Source organism: Trichomycterus rosablanca, chromosome 25 (genome assembly GCF_030014385.1).
Source record: "Trichomycterus rosablanca isolate fTriRos1 chromosome 25, fTriRos1.hap1, whole genome shotgun sequence".
NCBI classification, from domain to species: Eukaryota; Metazoa; Chordata; class Actinopteri; order Siluriformes; family Trichomycteridae; genus Trichomycterus; species Trichomycterus rosablanca.
Genome location: NC_086012.1, coordinates 4733549 through 4754321, shown reverse-complemented (window position 1 = coordinate 4754321; position 20773 = coordinate 4733549). Strand labels below are relative to the sequence as shown.

The following is a 20773-nucleotide window of genomic DNA, read 5'->3' as shown; positions in this document are numbered from 1 at the left end:
GTCAATCTTGCAAGAGGATCTGAAACTATTTAAGTGAGACAAATATGCAAGAAATAGAGGAAGTGACGGCCGTGTGACATTTCAGTGCTTTGCAATTAAACTAAAAGTGAATAAACAGTCGTGTTAGTAAATTTTTACATTAATAATCTTCGTATTACCCCCCTAATTCCCCAGTTTCTTTCCTGGGCTGGTCAGCTTGGCTCATCTCGTCTGGGTCACCAAATGTTCCCCGGCTCAGAGTACACTCCTAATAAAAAAAGAGCTACAGGAAAACGCCTGCATGAACTCTATCAATGGTAGGAAGCGTTTATGCGACTGATAAAAAGCTCCACCCTAGCGTAGCGCTCGAGGGAGGGAGATAGAACACGGGGGTAATACAGATGTAAGGTCACCAGCGGTCCCAAAGAAGCTTCGAATGAAGACAACACAGGAAGTGATAGAAATTAGCCCAGAAGGCAGCTGCTCTCAGAAACGGAACAAGCCAGTGTGGCCGGCCGGCGGTTCACCAGCGCAGAGGCTAGCTGTGTCGTGGTTTAACGCTCGTGGGTGTCCTAGTCTCAGCTTCATAATGAGCTCGCTTCCTCAAATTCACAAGACGGTCCTCGCTCTCAGAGGGGAGATGTCGCGGCGCGACCAGCGCTTCAGGAATCACTTAAGAGGCAGAAAGTAAGTTTGTAATCTACTCGATCGGCAGGTTGTAGGTTTGACACTCAGGCTTTACTTTATGTTTATGTATTCAGAGGTTTGGGTAAAATGGGTGTGTAGGTTTCACATCCTTCTTGTCTACCGCAAAATATTTTCAGTTGTATCTCATGTCAGTTATCTGAGGAAGCTTCCAGATGAAGGGTTTTTTTTGGGGGGGGGTTGGGGGTTGGTTCAACTGTCTTATTGATTGTCTTGGTCCATATGATCCAAATACGTCTCTCACTATCAGATGTGGTTACTGCTATTATTTGGAGTCTTCTGGCTTGTTATTATTGATGGTTTGCTATCCCAGCCAAGGTCTTCACCCACCACATACTGACAGTGCTAATATTTGAAGTACAGTGGACCCTTGAGTTACGAACGGTTTACCATACGAACATTTTGGGTTACGAACGATCTTTTTCAACTTAACGTACGAACAACTTTCGGATTACGAACCGAAATTCGCAAAACACGTGACGTCACGAACAAGTTGACTCTGAGCGTCTCTCTCTCTCTCTCTCTCTCTCTCTCTCTCTCTCTCTCTCTCTATATATATATATATATATATATATATATATATATATATATATATATATATATATATATATATACCTTGAGCGAACATTCGGACAGCAGACAGTGTTTTTTCAGTGTTTTCTTTATATTTTGTGAAATTCATTATTAAAATGTCCCCAAAGAAGGTGCATAAAGCATAGTGGTGAGAAAATTAACAAATGTATTACTGTTTGTTGTTGTATAATTACTCCTGCCAGTAGGTGTCACTGTGTATCAGACAGCGGGGACAGTCAGTAAGAGAGAAGAAGGAAGTTATTCTTTCGTGCAATTACACCTACAAAATACAACACTTGAAATAAAGAAGGAAATAATAGAGAAATGTGAGAGTTATTGTTGTTTCTGGTAGATACATTTTATAAAAAAAGAAGCAAGTGTATTATGGTGTATGGTACAGCACATGTACTGTACTGAAATGTGGTGTGTGTTTTATGTACAGTACTACTGTGTTTGGTTGTTTATTATTATTTATTACAGTATTGTCTATTCTATAATTTAAGATTAAGGGAAAATATAGTTGTATTTATAACAAAAAAGACCATTTAAGACATTAGAAAGGTTAATTCTATATACATGATTTCTTATGGGAAAATTTCCGTCTGTTATCAGCCCAGATACTGACCAGTATTGAATCCCTATAGCTAAAAAACCCTTGGATTAATAAACGTATCCAGTATCTCTTACCGAGTCATGCTTTTAAAGTCGATTACAGACCGGATGCACTTCTGTGGATTAAAACTAAAGCTCGGGAAAAAAACCCCACGAAATTTTCCATTCAAGATTACATTTCCTCTCTTGTTTCTCATCACGGTGTATGTGAGGGTAAATTACACCTGCAGGAAGATGCGCAGGATTTATATCCGCTGGCAGTTGTGTATCTCATCTCTGAACATAACCAAAGCTTTTTATCCCTCTTTATCTCCCAGATAAATGAATCCCAGAAGCCTGACCCCGTCATTTACATGTCAAATGACCTTAGATTTTAGATACAATTTAATTCGTTGTCATTTAATTTTAATATTAGTGTCATATTAGTTGCTGTAAAATAGGGCTTGATGTATTTTAAGTGGCTGTAATGTAGCGGATACTCTCTGATAGTGCAGGGGTGGGCAAACGTTTTGGCTCAAGGCCCACACTGGGTTTTAAAATTTGACAGACGGGCCAGGCTAGTAGCAGATTGGGGGGGGGGATTAGATAATGTGAAACTCATTATCTAAGAAGTAAAGATTACCTAACTACCTTATTCAATTTCAGTCGGAACAGTGTCGTCCATCATAATTTCTTGCCAGCGCAATGACTTAGCTTTAGCAATGGTTGATAGTATTGGATTGCGCCATCTTGTGGAATCAACTGAGACGCAGGGTAGTTTGTAAATACTCGACGGGCCGGATTAAACAGCCTGGAGGACGATAGTTTGCCCACCACTATACTGTTAAAGTAGCTCTTATGCAAAGGTTGAGAGTTGACAGCTATACAACACCTAGTAAATCGTGTATTTACTATTTTCCTTTTCTTTTTTTGCATATTGGTGGGTCCAGTTACCCAAAATTACTGTACACATAGCAGTAACACACCCTGAACAGAAACAGCAATCCGATACACTTCAAGTCATAACCAATTATGTCTCATTGTATCATATTTAATCTCTTAATAAAAGGTCCTCTGGTGAATGCAGTACTTGAAAAATCCACCAGGGGCAGAAGGCAAGTATCAAATTGTATACATCAAGTTTTTCAGGAGAACATTATACATACTGATGATGTAGAGGTATCTAAAACTGCATGTATCAGATGTATCAAATATGATACGCTTGGCATTATAGGGTTAAGTAAAAATCTTGTTAAGTAGAGTGAGCAGTTTCTGTGTTCTGTGAGAATGTGGGTGTGTATATCTGTACTTTTTCCACTAAACATTAAAAATAATAACAAAAGTATGTGGACTTCTCACTATAACCCTGTTTGACGTATCTCATTTCAAAGCAGTCGCCCCAAATCAAACCAAAGTGGCTCAATTTGCCATTTTTGTTTTGTCTTGCTCATAAATGTCAATTTCCTTTTGCATCAAGAACCCCGGTCCATTCAGATGCCCACAGTTAAGCAGCTTACTATTGTCCTGTGCAGCTTGTAACATTTAGATAAGATGTCCACTCCTGTATATTGACCTTTTTTTTCTTTGTGTCTACATTAAGAAAATGCCGTTTAGTCTAGAGGCATGTGGTCAGAAGTATATATAAGACGTCTATATAGGTTTGATTGTGGTGGAGCATTTCTTTCATGTCAAAGAGAGATTTTGAGCCAAACCTCATGTAACAGCTTGACCATTTCATAGCTGATTAAACTATATTTTTTTATTGCATAGCCAAAAAATATCATGATAAGTTTATTATGCCTGAACAAAATGTGCATTGAGGTGTTGAATGTACAATGGAGCTTAGCAAAGACTAAAAATACCATAAACAGTAATTAGAGAGCACACTGTCCTACCCCCCCACCCACCCCAGAGTGAAAAACTATATACATTATTATTATTATTATTATTATTATTATTATTATTATACAAGCATGATTGGCTATGTTTGTGGCATCCAGTACAGAGTGGTGTGTGGTTCTGCATTGCACCCAGTGACTCCCGGAAAAACCGGACTTAATACGACCCTGACCAGGATGATGTGGTCTCGAATACATCATATCGAATCTCAGCTCTGCCTGCCGGCTAAGGCCGAGCGGCCACATGAACAACGATTGGCCTGTTGTTCAGATATGGGCGGGCCTAAGCCGGATGGGGTCTCTCTCTCTCATGACTGGTGCAATTACGACCTCTGCTGGCTGATTGATGGCGCCTGCACCGAGATGAGAAGAGAGTGCTCTCAAGGTGTGTCTCTCCATACACAACGCTGAGCTGCACTGCACTCGTCAAAGTGTAGGTAATAAGATGCATACAGCTGCTGCTCACGTGTTGGAGGGGGCGTGGGTTAGCTTCGTTCTCCGAAATTAGAGCGGGGATCGGCATTGGTAAAGAGGAAACGACGCAATCGGGCAATTGGACGCGCTAAAAAGGAGAAAAGGGGAGAAAATGCATAAATTAAAAAAAAATTTATGAAAACATGAATATGGCATCTTTAATTGTTAATTATACAGTATTTAATAGGGATGTTACGATGCACCACAAGACAGTTAAAAATCGGTGCACATGTGCCACGGTTCAAATCGGTTATTCATTTAAGATGAATCGATATTCACTTTAAACAGAGGGCGCTGGCGCTATTCACCTCGCCTGGTTGGCGTCACTACAGGGTTGCCAGGTTCGGAATTTTCCAGCCAAATTGATTCATGTGAGGATACTTTCTTTATTTGTATTATTCATTTATTATTCATTTATTTATTTAATGTTGGATTTATTTATTTATTTATTTATTTTTTAAGAGAAATAATATATATATAATAATATATATAGAAATAATAGTCTTCAATTTCATTTTGTTAAAAAAATCGGGAAAAAATCGTATCATGAACCCAGTATCGTGAATCGTATTGCATCGTGGGTAGAGTGTATCGTTACATCCCTAATAATTATAATGCTTTTATTGCTACATATCTAATACTTGGTCTTTTGTCTAAGCGGCAGTGTGAACAGACGAATGTTCCATAATGTAATGGTTGCCAGTGATGGATTTTTATTATTAATATTTTTTATTATTTACACACTGTCAAAATAAGACATTTTTTGGTCTAACAGGGGTCAGGGTCAGGGTTCTCGGGCACTGTTTTTTGTCTTGTTGGGTAGATGGTGCTTGATGCTGACAGGATTAACACAAGCTTGCTGAACTTGCCATAATGCAGCCTCTCTGTGATTGGATGTTAGACGTTATGGGAGGATCTACAGACACAATTGTGAGGTTCCAGCTCGAGGTTACATCATTGTGTTCTCCAAGCGATGACATCATGCACATGATATTCAGCTTCTCTGTGGGGCTGCCCATGACAAATGGGAGCCCCAAGAGTTCCCCTCGCTTTTCCTTTTGTTACGCCTAACAACCTCAAGGTTGTCCAAATGATACCCTTAAGCTAAGCTGCATCATTGTTTTCAGCATTGTGACTGGGGAAAATAGAATAATTATTTTTATTATGTTTGATGTCCAAGGGTTGCCTAAGCTGAAGGTATACAAACTGGAATAGAAATGTAGAGGATTAAAGAATGAGGAATTCCCCTGTATATTTCCTCATTACCTTCACATTGTCTAGTTCTGGGAAACGGAGAAACACCGAAACATAAAAACATGGTAAAAGCCCCTGAATGAGTAGATCTTGTTTCCCCCAAATCACATGCTGTGGTGATTTCACAACACTGTCGTTTCTTCTTGCTCAACAGTTGTTACTAGTATCACCTTTACCATATAGAAGCACTTTGCAGTTCTACAATTACTGACTGTAGTCCATCTGTTTCTCTACATACTTTTTCACCTGCTTTCACCCTGTTCTTCAATGGTCCGGGCATGGTGGTGGTGTGTTAGTGTGTGTTGTGCTGGTATGAGTGGAGTTTTTAAACACCGTGTCCACTCACTGTCCACTCTATTAGACACTCCTACCTAGTTGGTCCACCTTGTAGATGTAAAGTCAGAGTCGATCGCTCATCTATCACTGCTGTTTGAGTTGCTCATCTTCTAGACCTTCATCAGTGGGAACAGGACGCTGCCCATGGGGTGCTGTTGTCTGGATATTTTTAGTGACAGCGCTGCTGTGTCTGATCCACTCATACCAGCACAACACACACTAACACACCACCACCATGTCCTTGTTACTGCAGTGCTAAGAATAATCCACCACCTAAATAATACCTGCTCTGTGGTGGTCCTGTGGGGGGTCCTGACCATTGAAGAACAGTTTGAAAGGGGGCTCACAAAGCATGCAGAGAAACAGATGGACTACAGTCATTAATTGTAGAACTACAAAGCGCTTCTATATAGTAAGTGGAGCTGATAAAATGGACAGTGAGTGTAGAAACAAGGAGGTGGTTTTAATGTTATGGCTGATCAGTGTATATACAGTGTATCACAAAAGTGAGTACACCCCTCACATTTCTGCAGATATTTAAGTATATCTTTTCATGGGACAACACTGACAAAATGACACTTTGACACAATGAAAAGTAGTCTGTGTGCAGCTTATATAACAGTGTAAATTTATTCTTCCCTCAAAATAACTCAATATACAGCCATTAATGTCTAAACCACCGGCAACAAAAGTGAGTACACCCCTTAGTGAAAGTTCTTGAAGTGTCAATATTTTGTGTGGCCACCATTATTTCCCAGAACTGCCTTAACTCTCCTGGGCATGGAGTTTACCAGAGCTTCACAGGTTGCCACTGGAATGCTTTTCCACTCCTCCATGACGACATCACGGAGCTGGCGGATATTCGAGACTTTGCGCTCCTCTACCTTCCGCTTGAGGATGCCCCAAAGATGTTCTATTGGGTTTAGGTCTGGAGACATGCTTGGCCAGTCCATCACCTTTACCCTCAGCCTCTTCAATAAAGCAGTGGTCATCTTAGAGGTGTGTTTGGGGTCATTATCATGCTGGAACACTGCCCTGCGACCCAGTTTCCGGAGGGAGGGGATCATGCTCTGCTTCAGTATTTCACAGTACATATTGGAGTTCATGTGTCCCTCAATGAAATGTATCTCCCCAACACCTGCTGCACTTATGCAGCCCCAGACCATGGCATTCCCACCACCATGCTTGACTGTAGGCATGACACACTTATCTTTGTACTCCTCACCTGATTGCCTCCACACATGCTTGAGACCATCTGAACCAAACAAATTAATCTTGGTCTCATCAGACCATAGGACATGGTTCCAGTAATCCATGTCCTTTGTTGACATGTCTTCAGCAAACTGTTTGCGGGCTTTCTTGTGTAGAGACTTCAGAAGAGGCTTCCTTCTGGGGTGACAGCCATGTAGACCAATTTGATGTAGTGTGCGGCGTATGGTCTGAGCACTGACAGGCTGACCCCCCACCTTTTTAATCTCTGCAGCAATGCTGACAGCACTCCTGCGCCTATCTTTCAAAGGCAGCAGTTGGATGTGACGCTGAGCACGTGCACTCAGCTTCTTTGGACGACCAACGCGAGGTCTGTTCTGAGTGGACCCTGCTCTTTTAAAACGCTGGATGATCTTGGCCACTGTGCTGCTGCTCAGTTTCAGGGTGTTGGCAATCTTCTTGTAGCTTTGGCCATCTTCATGTAGCGCAACAATTCGTCTTTTAAGATCCTCAGAGAGTTCTTTGCCATGAGGTGCCATGTTGGAACTTTCAGTGACCAGTATGAGAGAGTGTGAGAGCTGTACTACTAAATTGAACACACCTGCTCCTTATGCACACCTGAGACCTAGTAACACTAACAAATCACATGACATTTTGGAGGGAAAATTACAAGCAGTGCTCAATTTGGACATTTAGGGGTGTAGTCTCTTAGGGGTGTACTCACTTTTGTTGCCGGTGGTTTAGACATTAATGGCTGTATATTGAGTTATTTTGAGGAAGAATAAATTTACACTGTTATATAAGCTGCACACAGACTACTTTTCATTGTGTCAAAGTGTCATTTTGTCAGTGTTGTCCCATGAAAAGATATACTTAAATATCTGCAGAAATGTGAGGGGTGTACTCACTTTTGTGATACACTGTATATATATATTGTTGGTTTTCTCATTCATAGGTCTTTCAATAAGTGAACGGACACACTTCTCCTCGTTATCACTTTTTAAGCACTTCCTTTTGGTGGTGCGCTTCCTCCAGAGGTGAAACGTTTTGCCCCGACACCGTCCAAACACTCATAAACAACGTCACACCTGTCCTGGGTAGAACGAATTCGCAGGAGGACAGGAAGCCCGTCTTAACCTCTCGTCTGGCTTATTTCCAAACTCTAGCACAATGTCGATGCCCTTTTACACCCATCTGAGATCAGCTGCATTTGTTTTGTCTCTATTTACTTTCAATACGGCGTGTGGTAGAAATGAAAATGATATAAAAACAAACTGGTACTTTCCGACAAAATTTTTGGGGATGCTTATATTATCAGAGCTAATGTGTTGCCAAATATTCCCTCTTCCTCATCTATGTCATATGAAAATATTCAACACAGTTTCTGCAGTTATAGAATTATTCAAGAGGTCATAAAAACTAAGCCGTCGTAAAGGCTGCTTGATTTTGGTGTGGAACTACTGGATCAGATTTCTGATCTTGAACAATATGCATGGCACTATGCATGGAGCCTACTAGACCTAACTAGACCCTGCTAGACCTTAAAAGACCCTACTAGACCTTAACAGACCTTACAAGACCTTAACAGACCCTACTAGACCTTACTAGACCTTAACAGACCCTACAAGACCTTACTAGACCTTAACAGACCATACTAGACCTTACTATGGCACTATTTTGCATATTCTTTACTCTGTTTTAATAATGTTTAGTACACTAGCATGTTATTTGGTTTACTGCCTCAATTAAACTACATAGAGCTTAAAGACTTTAAGACTATCAAAATAAACTCCTAAGCGGACTTATGAGATGTCTTTGGACAATTGCTTTTTAACCAAAAACCAAGAAATTTTTCACACTTTTTTAAATCAGTAGTAAAACTAACAACTCACTATCAAGAACTGATATTAAACAAACGTTTTACTACATTATGAGGCACTATTAAAATATTGCTGACTAAATTATATAGGTTTTTAGGCAGCGCATTAGAAAGTTGGAACAGTTTGAGTATATGCGGTTGTATTTAAAAGTTTGGGTACGTCTTGCCAGCTGACATATTTTGTAGTAGACAAGATTTTCACAGGTTTAAACTACTTTAAACATTGGGAAAATGGTAATAATTGGTTACTTTATATTTGAATAATATAAATACTTTATATTATACTCTCTGAATTCAATTAATAGAACAATGTTCAATTTTTAAGTATTCAAACCTTGTACTAACATCCATGAGTTTCTCTAAAGAGCTAACCTAAGATCTAGAAATGAACCTATTTTTTGCCTACAAAGATGAGGGAAACCAATAAAAAGATGCAGTTAAGCATTAAGAGTTACTAGTGAAGTCATGGCAAATCTAGGAGACCAAGAAAAAGGCTTGCAGTAAGGTTTAGCAGAAACAAGGCAGCTAGATAAGTGTTCTGGACTTATGTAGTTGAAATGGAACTCTTTGACTCCAATCACCAATGGTGTTTTATGTTTGGAGCAACGTTAGATGAAATAAACACCTTGCCAACTGTGGGTATATACTGTATATGATTATATGGGGTTGTGTGTCAGCCAGCGACACAGGAAACATTGCATTGGTGGATTGAAATATATTTTTCATTTAATATTAGCACACTAAAAACAATTGTGACCAATCAAGAAATTAAAGCTGAGTAAAAGCTGGCCTTGCTAATAAGAAAATGATTCAGAACATTGCCACTTTTAGACATCATGTTGCACACTTTTGTTTATTACTACATATTAGCACTCTGGATATCCACTGTACCATTGGGAAATAGTTCTGTCTCTTTATGAGCTCTTAAGATGTCCATAGGAGTGTTTCTCTGTTCATTGTTAAAAACTCGATTCACTCTTAAAATTGATCAATGGATGTGCAACCCGATCTCGCCAGTCCAAATCGTTTGCCCATTTCCTTATAACACATATCACTGATTTGTTGTTCCCATTCAGAGCTTTAGGTCAAGTAGACTCTCAGAGTCTTTGCATCCTTTAACAAAGACATATTTCAACACATCAGCACAGTAGATACAGCTCACTTTTATTCCAGCTCACTACTCTTTTGGGACAGTAGACAGTAGATAAAGACCCATATTGGATGTATGATGTGATATTGGTGCACCTCAAGCTCAGCAGAAATGACAATGAATAAAAGCACAATTTTTTTGTTAGGTTAAAATGGGGTCAAAGAGTTTGAAGTGTAAGCTAAAAGCATTTCCACACAGACACGGAGAGTGTATTTAATGGATCGCAGGGGTGATTCCCATTGGAAATTGTAATGAATAGAAGAAGTGCAAGTGCCGGCGTGAAGCTTCTTTCAGGATAGCAGTCAGGACAGACTCAGGACAACAATGGCTCATTGTGAGACGAGCCAGATCTCTTCTGTGGAACTGGACCAGATGGGGGAAATTATTAACATCCTCTTCATGTGTCCTTTCACTGGCACGGCTTTCCGGCATTATAACGAGGCTTAGGAGAGTTGATACTGATAAATCATTTATTATGTGGGCTGTACCTTTTTAAGTACACAAAGAGTGTCGCATAATTAGGAGGTGTTTTCTAACCACCATAGATATCCACTACATGGCCAAAAGCATATGGAGCATACTTGGCCATAATATTGTAATTGTAATTAATCTAGTGCCTCCCCCCAGCAGCTATAACAGTCACTACATTAAGTTCATTAAAATATTCATAGAGCTGACAAGAGCTGTCATAGCTTCATAGCTTTGGGGATTGTGAAGGGGGGGGGGGGGGGGGGGGGTCTGTCTTAGGGTTGTACTTGTCCTCCAAGTACCCTTGACAGTGCTTTCTGCCTCATCCAGCTAATTTGGCTGCAGCTCCACAATTCCCTGGGGTAAAGCCTACTTAGATGATTGTGGTGCTGACTTGTGAAGAAGACTGAATGTGATGAAAGTGTAGCACAAGGTCTGGACTCCTGGTTTACAGGGTTAAAGCTGTGTAGCAGGACTAACAGATAGGATTTAATAGATCATGTCCTCTCTGGACCTGGTTTGATTGACCTGTTTATTCTGTAATGGAAAAAGAGTGGGAGGTCAGTCAGGGAGGGGTCAGGAAGGGTGACCATAGTGTTTGTCATCATTACTGTGATACAATAACAATCCTAAACAAATACCCACACATATGCTTTAAAAATGTCATTTTATCAGCTCCACTTACCATATAGAAGCACTTTGGAGTTCTACAATTACTGACTGTAGTCCATCTGTTTCTCTGCATGCTTTGTTAGCCCCCTTTCACGCTGTTCTTCAATGGTCAGGACCCCCACAGGACCACTACAGAGTAGGTATTATTTAGGTGGTGGATCATTCTCAGCACTGCAGTCACACTGACATGGTGGTGGTGTGTTAGTGTGTGTTGTGCTGGTATGAGTGGATCAGACACAGCAGCGTTGCTGGAGTTTTTAAACACCTCACTGTCACTGCTGGACTAAGAATAGTCCACCAACCAAAAACATCCAGTCAACAGCGCCCCGTGGGCAGCGTCCTGTGACCGCTGATGAAGGTCTAGAAGATGACCAACTCAAACAGCAGCAATAGATGAGCGATCGTCTCTGACTTTACATCTACAAGGTGGACCAACTAGGTAGGAGTGTCTAATAGAGTGGACAGTGAGTGGACACGGTATTTAAAAACTCTACTAATACCAGCACAACACACTAACACACCACCACCATGTCAGTGTCACTGCAGTTCTAAGAATGATCCACCACCTAAATAATATCTGCTCTGTAGTGGTCCTGTGGGGGTCCTGACCATTGAAGAACAGGGTGAAAGGGGGCTAACAAAGCATGCAGTGAAACAGATGGACTACTTATATCTGTTTTTATCTTTTAAAATGAGTTCAGAAATTATTTTCAGGTCGTCGTATGCCAGCAGCTGTTATTTGTGCCACCACCAGACGACACAAACACAATTTGTCTCGGCACATTTTCCAAAACAAACTTCCCAACATGAGTACATGAGGATTTACTATAACTGAGAACCCAGATGGGTGTAAACAGTCGTTGTGTCTCATTTTCTGTCCAAACAGCCAGCAGCCTGTAGTTCAAATGTCTGGAAAGTGACCAGATGACAGTTTATAGCCTTGATGAGCAGTTTGTTTAGATAACTTTGAAACATAATTACCCTTTTGACCTCATCGTTGTGTCTGGGTTTTTTTTTTTTATGCTTTGCGCAGATTGAAGTGTCTCAGTCATAATAATAGCATAATAATTGATGTTTCTCTTTCTTTCTCTCACAGATGTTGTGAATGCGGTACCTTGCTTTCTCACTGGTACTACGAAAAGGATGGCTGCCTGTTTTGTAGGAAGGACTACTGGGCGAAGTTCGGGGAGCTGTGTCACGGCTGCTCTGAGCCCATCAACACCGGGCTCATCATGGTAAATGATTCTCATTTGGGAATGTTTTCATTTAAGCTTGTTTATCCAGGCGCTCAGGTGGCGCAGCGGTAAAAACACACGCTGAGACCGGAGCTGGATCTCGGAACATCGTATCGAATCCAGCTCTGCCTTACCGGCCGAGGCTGAGCGGCTATATGAACAACGATTGGCACGTTGTTCAGATGGGCGGGACAGATGTTGAGGATTTTCCTCAGGGCTCTGTGCAGGCTGGATTTTCATCCACACCAAAATCTAGTATATTATATATTATGTAACATCTTTTATCATAAATGGCATTTACAATCAAAACCTAGTGGTGTCTTGCACCGTCTATCCACTCTTTAGTCTTTTCTGTCCTAGAAAAGTCTTGCATGGGTCGACTCACACTGAAGTGATTGTCGGAATGATATCACATTGTGGAAGAAACCCATGAATTAAACTGCAATCCACTGTTTTCTGACTACGGTTGCTGAATATCTCTTTTATTTTCCCTGAATTAAAAATAAATACTGCCTTAAGGTTTGAGAGCACTGAGATTGAGTGTTCTTGTTAATAGATGTTTTATTCTGTGTTTGTGTACCAGGCAAATGTGTATAGTAATTAATTATCAGTGCTTTTTGTCGTATGCTTATTCAAGGGAATTAAGAGTAATTACAGCTAATTCAAAAACAATAATTAACAACAGATTTTTTGGGAGCTCAATGGACCCTAAACCTTAGATTGATCCTTAGGTGGGAAAATGTTGGTCTTAATGTGTTTAGGGTATGTGTTTAATAATTTCTTGTTCCTCCGGTCTACTATAATACGAAGATTGACTCCACTGACCTCATCCCCGTTTTACTTCAAGCTTGTGTCCACTCCCAGATTTACAGACACACAGGCGGTGCAATCTAGTGCAATTCCTATAATTAAACTCCCTTTGCCAGCACTATGTTAATTAAAAATGACCAGTCGTGCACTTTGTAACCCTTAATAACCCTGAGTAGAGTCTGATTGATGTTTCTGATTAGGATTTAAAACTGCAGTGATACACATTTACATTTTGAGGCTTTTGCTTTCACTTCCACTGATAGTCGAGTAGATGATGGTCAGATAAAATGTAAGCACTTGACGGTTTAACTTTTTGGTTTGTATTGACGAATCAGTTATACTATTCGCGTTCAGTTTAGTTATGGCTGAATCTCTTATTAATAAGGAGGGAAGATAAGAGCATTAATAACTTTGAATATTGACCTCTGGCACAAAGGTCTGCACCCTAAGAGTCCTTGAGTACCTTAATACTAGAATTACTGAGATGTTTATTCTAATTTCCTCTATTTTAGTGGTTTGCTAATTATGTAGCATGAATATGTATGTTAGAAGGTTTGGCTTTGAACTTTGATTCTAAATAAAAGCCTACAAGCCTGATTTTCAGAAAAGTTTCTTTGTATACCTACATTTACGTTGCTTGGTAAAGTCTGATTGACGTTTAACATCCTAGCATTGGAAAACCTAAATTCATCTCTGGTAGAAATTCCTAAAACATAATTATGCAGCAGGTTTGGAGCTGTACACTAAACCCTAATAACATTATGACCACTGACAGGTGAAGTGAATAACACTGATGATCTCTTAATCACTGTACCTGTTATTGGGTGGGATATATTCGGCAGCAAGTGAACATTTTGTCCTCAACCTTGATGTGTTAGAAAAATGAACAAGCGTGAGGATTTGAGCGAGTTTGACAAGGACCAAATTGTGATGGCTAGACGACTGGGTCAGAGCATCTCCAAAACTGCAGCTCTTGTGGGGTGTTCCCGGTCTGCAGTGGTCAGTATCTATCAAAAGTGATCCAAGGGAGGAACAGTGGTAAACCGGCGACTGTCTCATTGATGCAGACGAGCTACTGTAGCTCAGATTGTCGAAGAAGTTAATGCTGGTTCTGGTAGAAAGGTGTCAGAATACACAGAGCGTCACAGTTTGTTGCGTATGGGGCTGCATAGCCGCAGACCAGAAGGGGGACCAACACAATATTAGGAAGGTGGTCATAATGTTATGTCTGATCGATGTAATTATAAATATTACATCTTACATGCTCAGTTTTAATAGGATAAATAAAGAAAACGTTTTCAACCATTGTAATAGGCCTACTGTAACCTCACAGTAATATTATGAAACGGCGTGACATGCACATGTTTTTCCAGGAGTGAATGGAAAGTACCTCTGTACAAACAACTCCCACTGGCATGAGGCAAGTCTGTCACCAAGAGACCGTGTGTTTCCCGCCACTGCTTATATGAGTTTTATCTGAACTAAACTACACTTGGCATAGTAGCAAGATTAATGGTTTGTGTTTACACTCATCAGGACTTACACATCTCAGAAGTATGTACATTAATATAGGGGCTTTCACTAAGAATAAGTGTATGCAGGTGTTTTGTCTATATCAGGAAACTTGATGTTTATCAGTGGCTGCTTGTCTGACAAGTTTACTAGTGTGATAAAGAGCTGTGGGTTCCGGTACAAACTGGTATATCCTATGTGCACCGTGGCGTGCTGTGAATATTATTTTTATTTTTTTACTTTTTGTTCTGTGGTAAACCATCATAGTTTCAAACTAGAGATTTTGTCTTAAGTTTTCCCCTGTTTAGATTGGCCAAGCATTACAAAATTATGTAGTATAGTGGCATATCGGTGCGAGTTACCCGAGTCGTGTTACATGTTACGTGTTACCCGAGTCGTGTCGACATATTGGACATTTTGACTAACCGATTGCTAACTGAATTGCCGTAGAATTGCTTGTGCACTGTGATATTTTGGACATTTTGACTAACTAATTGCTAACTGAATTGCCGTAGGATTGCTAGTGTAACAGAGTTACCTGAGTCATGTTTGTAGCTGCTTTACACTTTGACATCTTGGACATTTTGACTAACCGATTGCTAACTGAATTGCCGTAGGACTGCTAGTGCACTGTGCTTTAGACTTTGACATTTTTGACATTTTGTCTAACCAATGGCTAACTGAATTGCCGTAGGATTGCTAGTGTAACAGAGTGACCCGAGTCTGGTTTCTAGATGCTTTACACTTTGACATCTTGGACATTTTGACCAACCGATTGCTAACTGAATTGCTGTAGGATTGCTAGTGCACTGTGCTTTACACTTTGACATCTTGGACATTTTGACCAACCGATTGCTAACTGAATTGCCGTAGGATTGCTAGTGCACTGTGCTTTACACTTTGACATCTTGGACAGTTTGACTAGCCGATTGCTAACTGAATTGCCGTAGGATTGCTAATGTAACAGCAATCTGTACTGTAGTGTGCTGACAATGTTTGATAGATGCATTTTGTCCCTTTGTGGATTCCATAATCAATGGAAAAGTGTGCTTCTTTACACACGTGATCATCTCTGTGTAGACTGTCTGTCTGTAAGGACGCTCGGTTACACTAGTACCACCTCATAGCTCATGCTTGAAAAGCCTCTAATTTAGCCGAATTAACACATGAATTTAATTGCACCTGTAACTGCCAAGGGGGCATTTACTTTTTCACATGGGTGATCTAAATTTTAAGTAAATATTTATGCACGGTTGCCAAGTCTGTAGTTATCTACATTATCTGTAGTCTGTAAACCTGACTAATAATACTGACAGTCTCTGAATCACATGGCTGCGGCTGCTGGCCGGAAGCTATTGATTAACATTAGCTGTCTTCTACACACACACACACACACACACACACACACCACTTTGTGTGTGTCCGGCTTATTGTCTCTTGCTTTTATGTGAAATAAGAAGCATGCTGTTCTGTAATCAATGCCTGCTTTGAGGTGAATGGTGTGTGCCTCTGAGTCAATATTTGGACATTTGGTGTGCCTCAATGTGCCATTTATCCAAAGCGACCTAGAGTTATGACTGAATACAGTTTGAGCAATTGAGGGTTAAGGGCCTTGCTTTGGGGCCCAACAGTGGCAGCTTGGTGGTGATGAGTCTTGAACCTGCAACCTTCTGATTGTTAGTCTAGTACCTTAACCTGTGAGCTACCACTGTCCTAAAATTTCTGATATTAAGGTGTTTCATGGTAGGTAATGCTGCTAAAGATGATGTTCTGGGTTATCTTGACTTAGCTTGACTGCCAGTCAGCAAAATGTGATAGATTGTGTGTGTGTGTGTGTGTGTGTGTGTGTGTGTGTGTACATGTATTTGAAAGGGGAGATAGGTACGGGGGGGTCAAGCTCTGCGCACTAGCACATGGGTGGGCCTGGCAGGAAGTGATGAGGTCACAGAAATCAAAGGAGTAAAAGAGGCGTGTGAAACGCGAGGGGGGGGGGAGGAAGGATGAGAAAAAAGAAGAGAGAGAGAGCGTCGAGCGAGAGAGCTCAGATATGAGCTAAGCTCCGGGGGGCGTGGAGAACTGCCTCGGCTCTTTCGGCTGCCGGCTGTGTTTTGTTTTCTGATGCCACCGCGTTTGCTAGAATGATCTCGGACTAGTCGCTGTCATGGTGGGAGACCTGTTCTTCTGGGGATTTTGTTGTCTCAAATTGTGGAAAAGAGACAAGAAGGTAAGATGGCACCCCTCCTTTCTGGCTTGCCGTTGTCGGTACAGACCTCTCTAGACTTCTTTGGCATCGACTGTTCTTGCTAGACGCATGGCGTGGACCGTTTCATAGTGCTGTCTGATCAATGTGTCTCTTGAAAATTGAGGTTAGCATCTTTTTGAAATGTAAATGCATTATTGAGGAATGAATTACCAAAGTATGTCATGGATTTGGGTTGGACGTGTCCTAAAAACGTCCACTTGCCTTTAGATCTTGACCTGATTGTGTTTGCATGTCTGGTCTGGTCACATTTGCCATGCTCTACTAAAGAAAGCCTTGGTCCGTCTTGTTCTGCTGGGAATATTTTGAACCATCAGTTTGTTACTCATCATTAGCATATTGTAAGCAAGTCTTTGACAAGTAACTAAGACTAAACTAGAATATACAGTGGATGAACAAAATACAGTAAGTGGTACCTTGAAACTCAACGTCAATTGGTTTCAAGGTATTTTTCCCATAAGGATGTATGGGGAACCTGTTAATGCGTTCCGTGGTCCCGTGGACATATATTTTAGGCTAATGTAAAATAATTGGCTTGTTTTTGACACCCATACACTGAAAATAACACAAATATAATATAAAAACACTGAAATAAAGAGCATTATTACAATTCCTATACATAAGAGCTATAACACAAGTTTAAAAGTGAAACAGTGAGGAAAATCCAGCTGAACACAGATACATGTGGAGTGAATCTGACGGTTATTCCACACAAATGCGCACTTTGATGATGTCCGTAATCATTGGGCGACGTGTTTATTTATTTAGTGTCGCCAAGTCAAGTCTGACTTCTGGTCACCATATGGATGGTGTTTCTCCAGAACATCCTTAGGCTTGTTCATCATTCCTCTAATTGTATTCATCCAACTATGTTCTGAATCATTCATCGCCCAGGAGCTTGTACATGAGCTCACTAGTGTAATCTGTCTCAATGATGTTATGTCTCTGTTCGGTGTTTACAGCCGCTTAGGGGGTCATTTACATGGTCACATGGTGCTGCACCACAGATAGATAGATAGACGGATCTGGTTCGCATACTAGACTTGGCACAGTTTCTACACCAGATGCCCTTCCTGATGCAACTCTCCTTGTTTTTATTCTGGCTTGGGGCCGGCACTAAGAGTGCACTGATAAGTCCACCTCCCAATGGTTAGGCTGTTTCAGCCACCACAACTGACTGACATTAGACATTAATGTCTCGAACACCCACACTTGTATATTTATATACAATAGAGACTAATAGAATAATGTGTAGCACATGTGTGGCTGTGAAAAATGACAGTGTACATCTGACCTTTTATTTTTAACACTTTCACTCTGTTGGAAAGTTTTAATCACCTGTGGGGCAACCCCTCAGAGACCTGAATTTGAAAGTATCCAAGTGTTCGGGACAGGGGTAGGGGGTTATGAATCTGTAGCCAGAACGTCGCCAGAAATGCCAAAGTGTCTGCCAAAGAGACTTTTGGACCATGTTAAACACAGTGGTGCAGCAGGTAGTGTTGGTTCTCCTACATAGCTCCAGCAGATCAAACCCAAGCAAGCCAAAGAAGCCACCAAATTGCTACAAATGTACGCAGACATGTGACCAAGCGTTCATTGGAAGCCAATTCCAATGATAGCTCAAAGCTCTACCCACTAGGCTACCACAGTCCCGAATCAGGGGACAGAGCGCATCCCCCCACTATCAGAAATTATGTAGTTGAGATTCCCACATTTGGGACAACCGTAGTGTAATGGCTGAGCCTCGCCCTGGATAACCCTGCTTCTTGATCACGCTCCCGCCCCTACCAGGTAATTATGGAAGGTCATGGTAAACTATGCCAACCCAACCTTCAAATTCTTTCCATCTGTGTATCTGTGGTGTGTCCTGTAAACTCCCCCTGTTTTCTTATTCTGTGCAACACATGCTCTAATTTATCCCCCACCAACCTCCTCCCTTATGGCTCATAGGAAGAAGAGACTTAAGAGGAACCTACCCTTTAAAGCACATGATGATGATCAACACTCATATGAAGGAGTTTCCCTAAAGAATTTTTTAAATGCTATACTTGGTTTAGAAAGTGCTTTAGGTCTGGTAGTATGTATAGTCTATATTTCTGGTCACTCTGTCAAGGGTTCAAGTGCCTATATTTAATAATAACTGATTTATTAATGTAACTTTGCACATTTCCATTGTAAACGGAGAAACGTTCTGTGACGATGGGAAATGGCCAGTGAGTCTGGTGACACCTCATGGTTTGGTCTTCTTCCTAACACCAGACCCTCATGTGTAAGGGGAACATGGGGTGCATATTGTGGTCAGAAAATTTGACAAATAGTGTGCGTAAAAAGACCCGTGGAGGAGGTAGATAATGGCGTCATGGCTGTTTCCTCCAGTGGTTTTTTGCTGTGGTTTCCCATCTGGTGTGGTTGCACCAGCGGTGACATGGGTGTATTTTTAGTGAACGCATTAGAGCAGCTAAACTGTGAGAACACTGATAGTTAAAGTAAGTAAGAGTTCATGGTCCACTTTTGAAAAATATTATTGGTTCAAAGAACAGTAGGATAAAGATATTTGCATAAATCTTTACATAAATACTGTAAAGTCAGAAGTATGTGGACAGCTGATCATGATATTGTTGGACACACATTCCTGAACCCTGGTCTTTAATATGTAATTGTCCACACACCCATTTACTTTTGTCTATAAAGGTTTTCAAACCTCTGGAAAGTGTTTCTCAGTGAACTGAGCATTTTATAAGGTGATACACTGAGTTAATCTCAAATAGACTTCTGTAGAATTATGTAGATCTTAAAAAGTGAGATTTTTAACCTGATTGTGGCAAACTAGAAGTTCCAACAATTGAATGTACGTGACCTTTGAGCCTTTAAATGGCATTGCATGAAAAACTGTTGTGCCACTGTGCTAAATATAACCACATGGGCTCTAGAGTACTTCGGAAAACCATTGTCACTTAACCCAGTGTACCGCTGCATCAGAAAATGTGAGTTAAATTTATTATATAAAGAAAAATCCATACATCAATTGCATAAAGAAGTTCTCCGAGACAAAGTACGTCTCAGATTGACCAAAATACAATGGAAATGTGTGCTGTGGTCAGATAAGTCCACGTTTTTTGCAACAGGTGCAAAAGCCAACATCATTCATGATACGGGGTGCATCAGTGGCCGCAGAGAGGGTGAAGCATCCATTGATGTGGAAGCATATGTTGGGTTTTAGAGACATATGCTGCCATCTAGGCAGCCTCTTTCCCCAGCAATTATATGGTTATTTCGGCAAAGGATGCTGGGTACAATTCAGCTCACTCTACAACAGCATGGCTTCATAGACACAGAGTGCTTTTGCTTAACTGGCCTGCCTGCAGTCCAGATCTGTCTCATATTAAAATGTGTGGTGCATCACGAGTAACCATAGACTGTTGGACAACTTGCAACAAATAATGAATTAAGAGATAAACATGGTAAACATGTCTCTGTCACAACTCTAATTTTAACGTATGATCATGAGGTGCAAACAGATCACCATTTTATTCCCAGCACAGTCTTAGCCGTTATATCAAGGTTTATTAATACATTAATACACAAGCATTATGCTTGTTCATATAAGCATGGGTGTCTGGGTATGTGACTGGTACAGAGTGGTACACACTGGCTATGTTGAAGCTTGTATGCTGTAATTGTATGCTGTAACTGGTTGTGCCGTTCCCTACTTGAGACATTAAAGTGGTATCATGTTAAAATAAATTCAGGACTTTTTAGGTCATGCTG

General features: G+C 40.7%; 1 protein-coding gene across 1 annotated transcript in view; it reads left to right on the top strand.

The window, feature by feature from the left end:
- Positions 1–568: 568 nt before the first annotated feature.
- The window catches only part of limk1a (LIM domain kinase 1a), a 32484-nt gene continuing 12279 nt past the window's right edge, over positions 569–20773 (top strand). The window contains exons 1-2 of the mRNA XM_062987229.1: positions 569–666; positions 12285–12423. Coding sequence (XP_062843299.1) covers positions 569–666; positions 12285–12423 — 237 coding nt within the window. The remainder of the gene's footprint in view (positions 667–12284; positions 12424–20773) is intronic.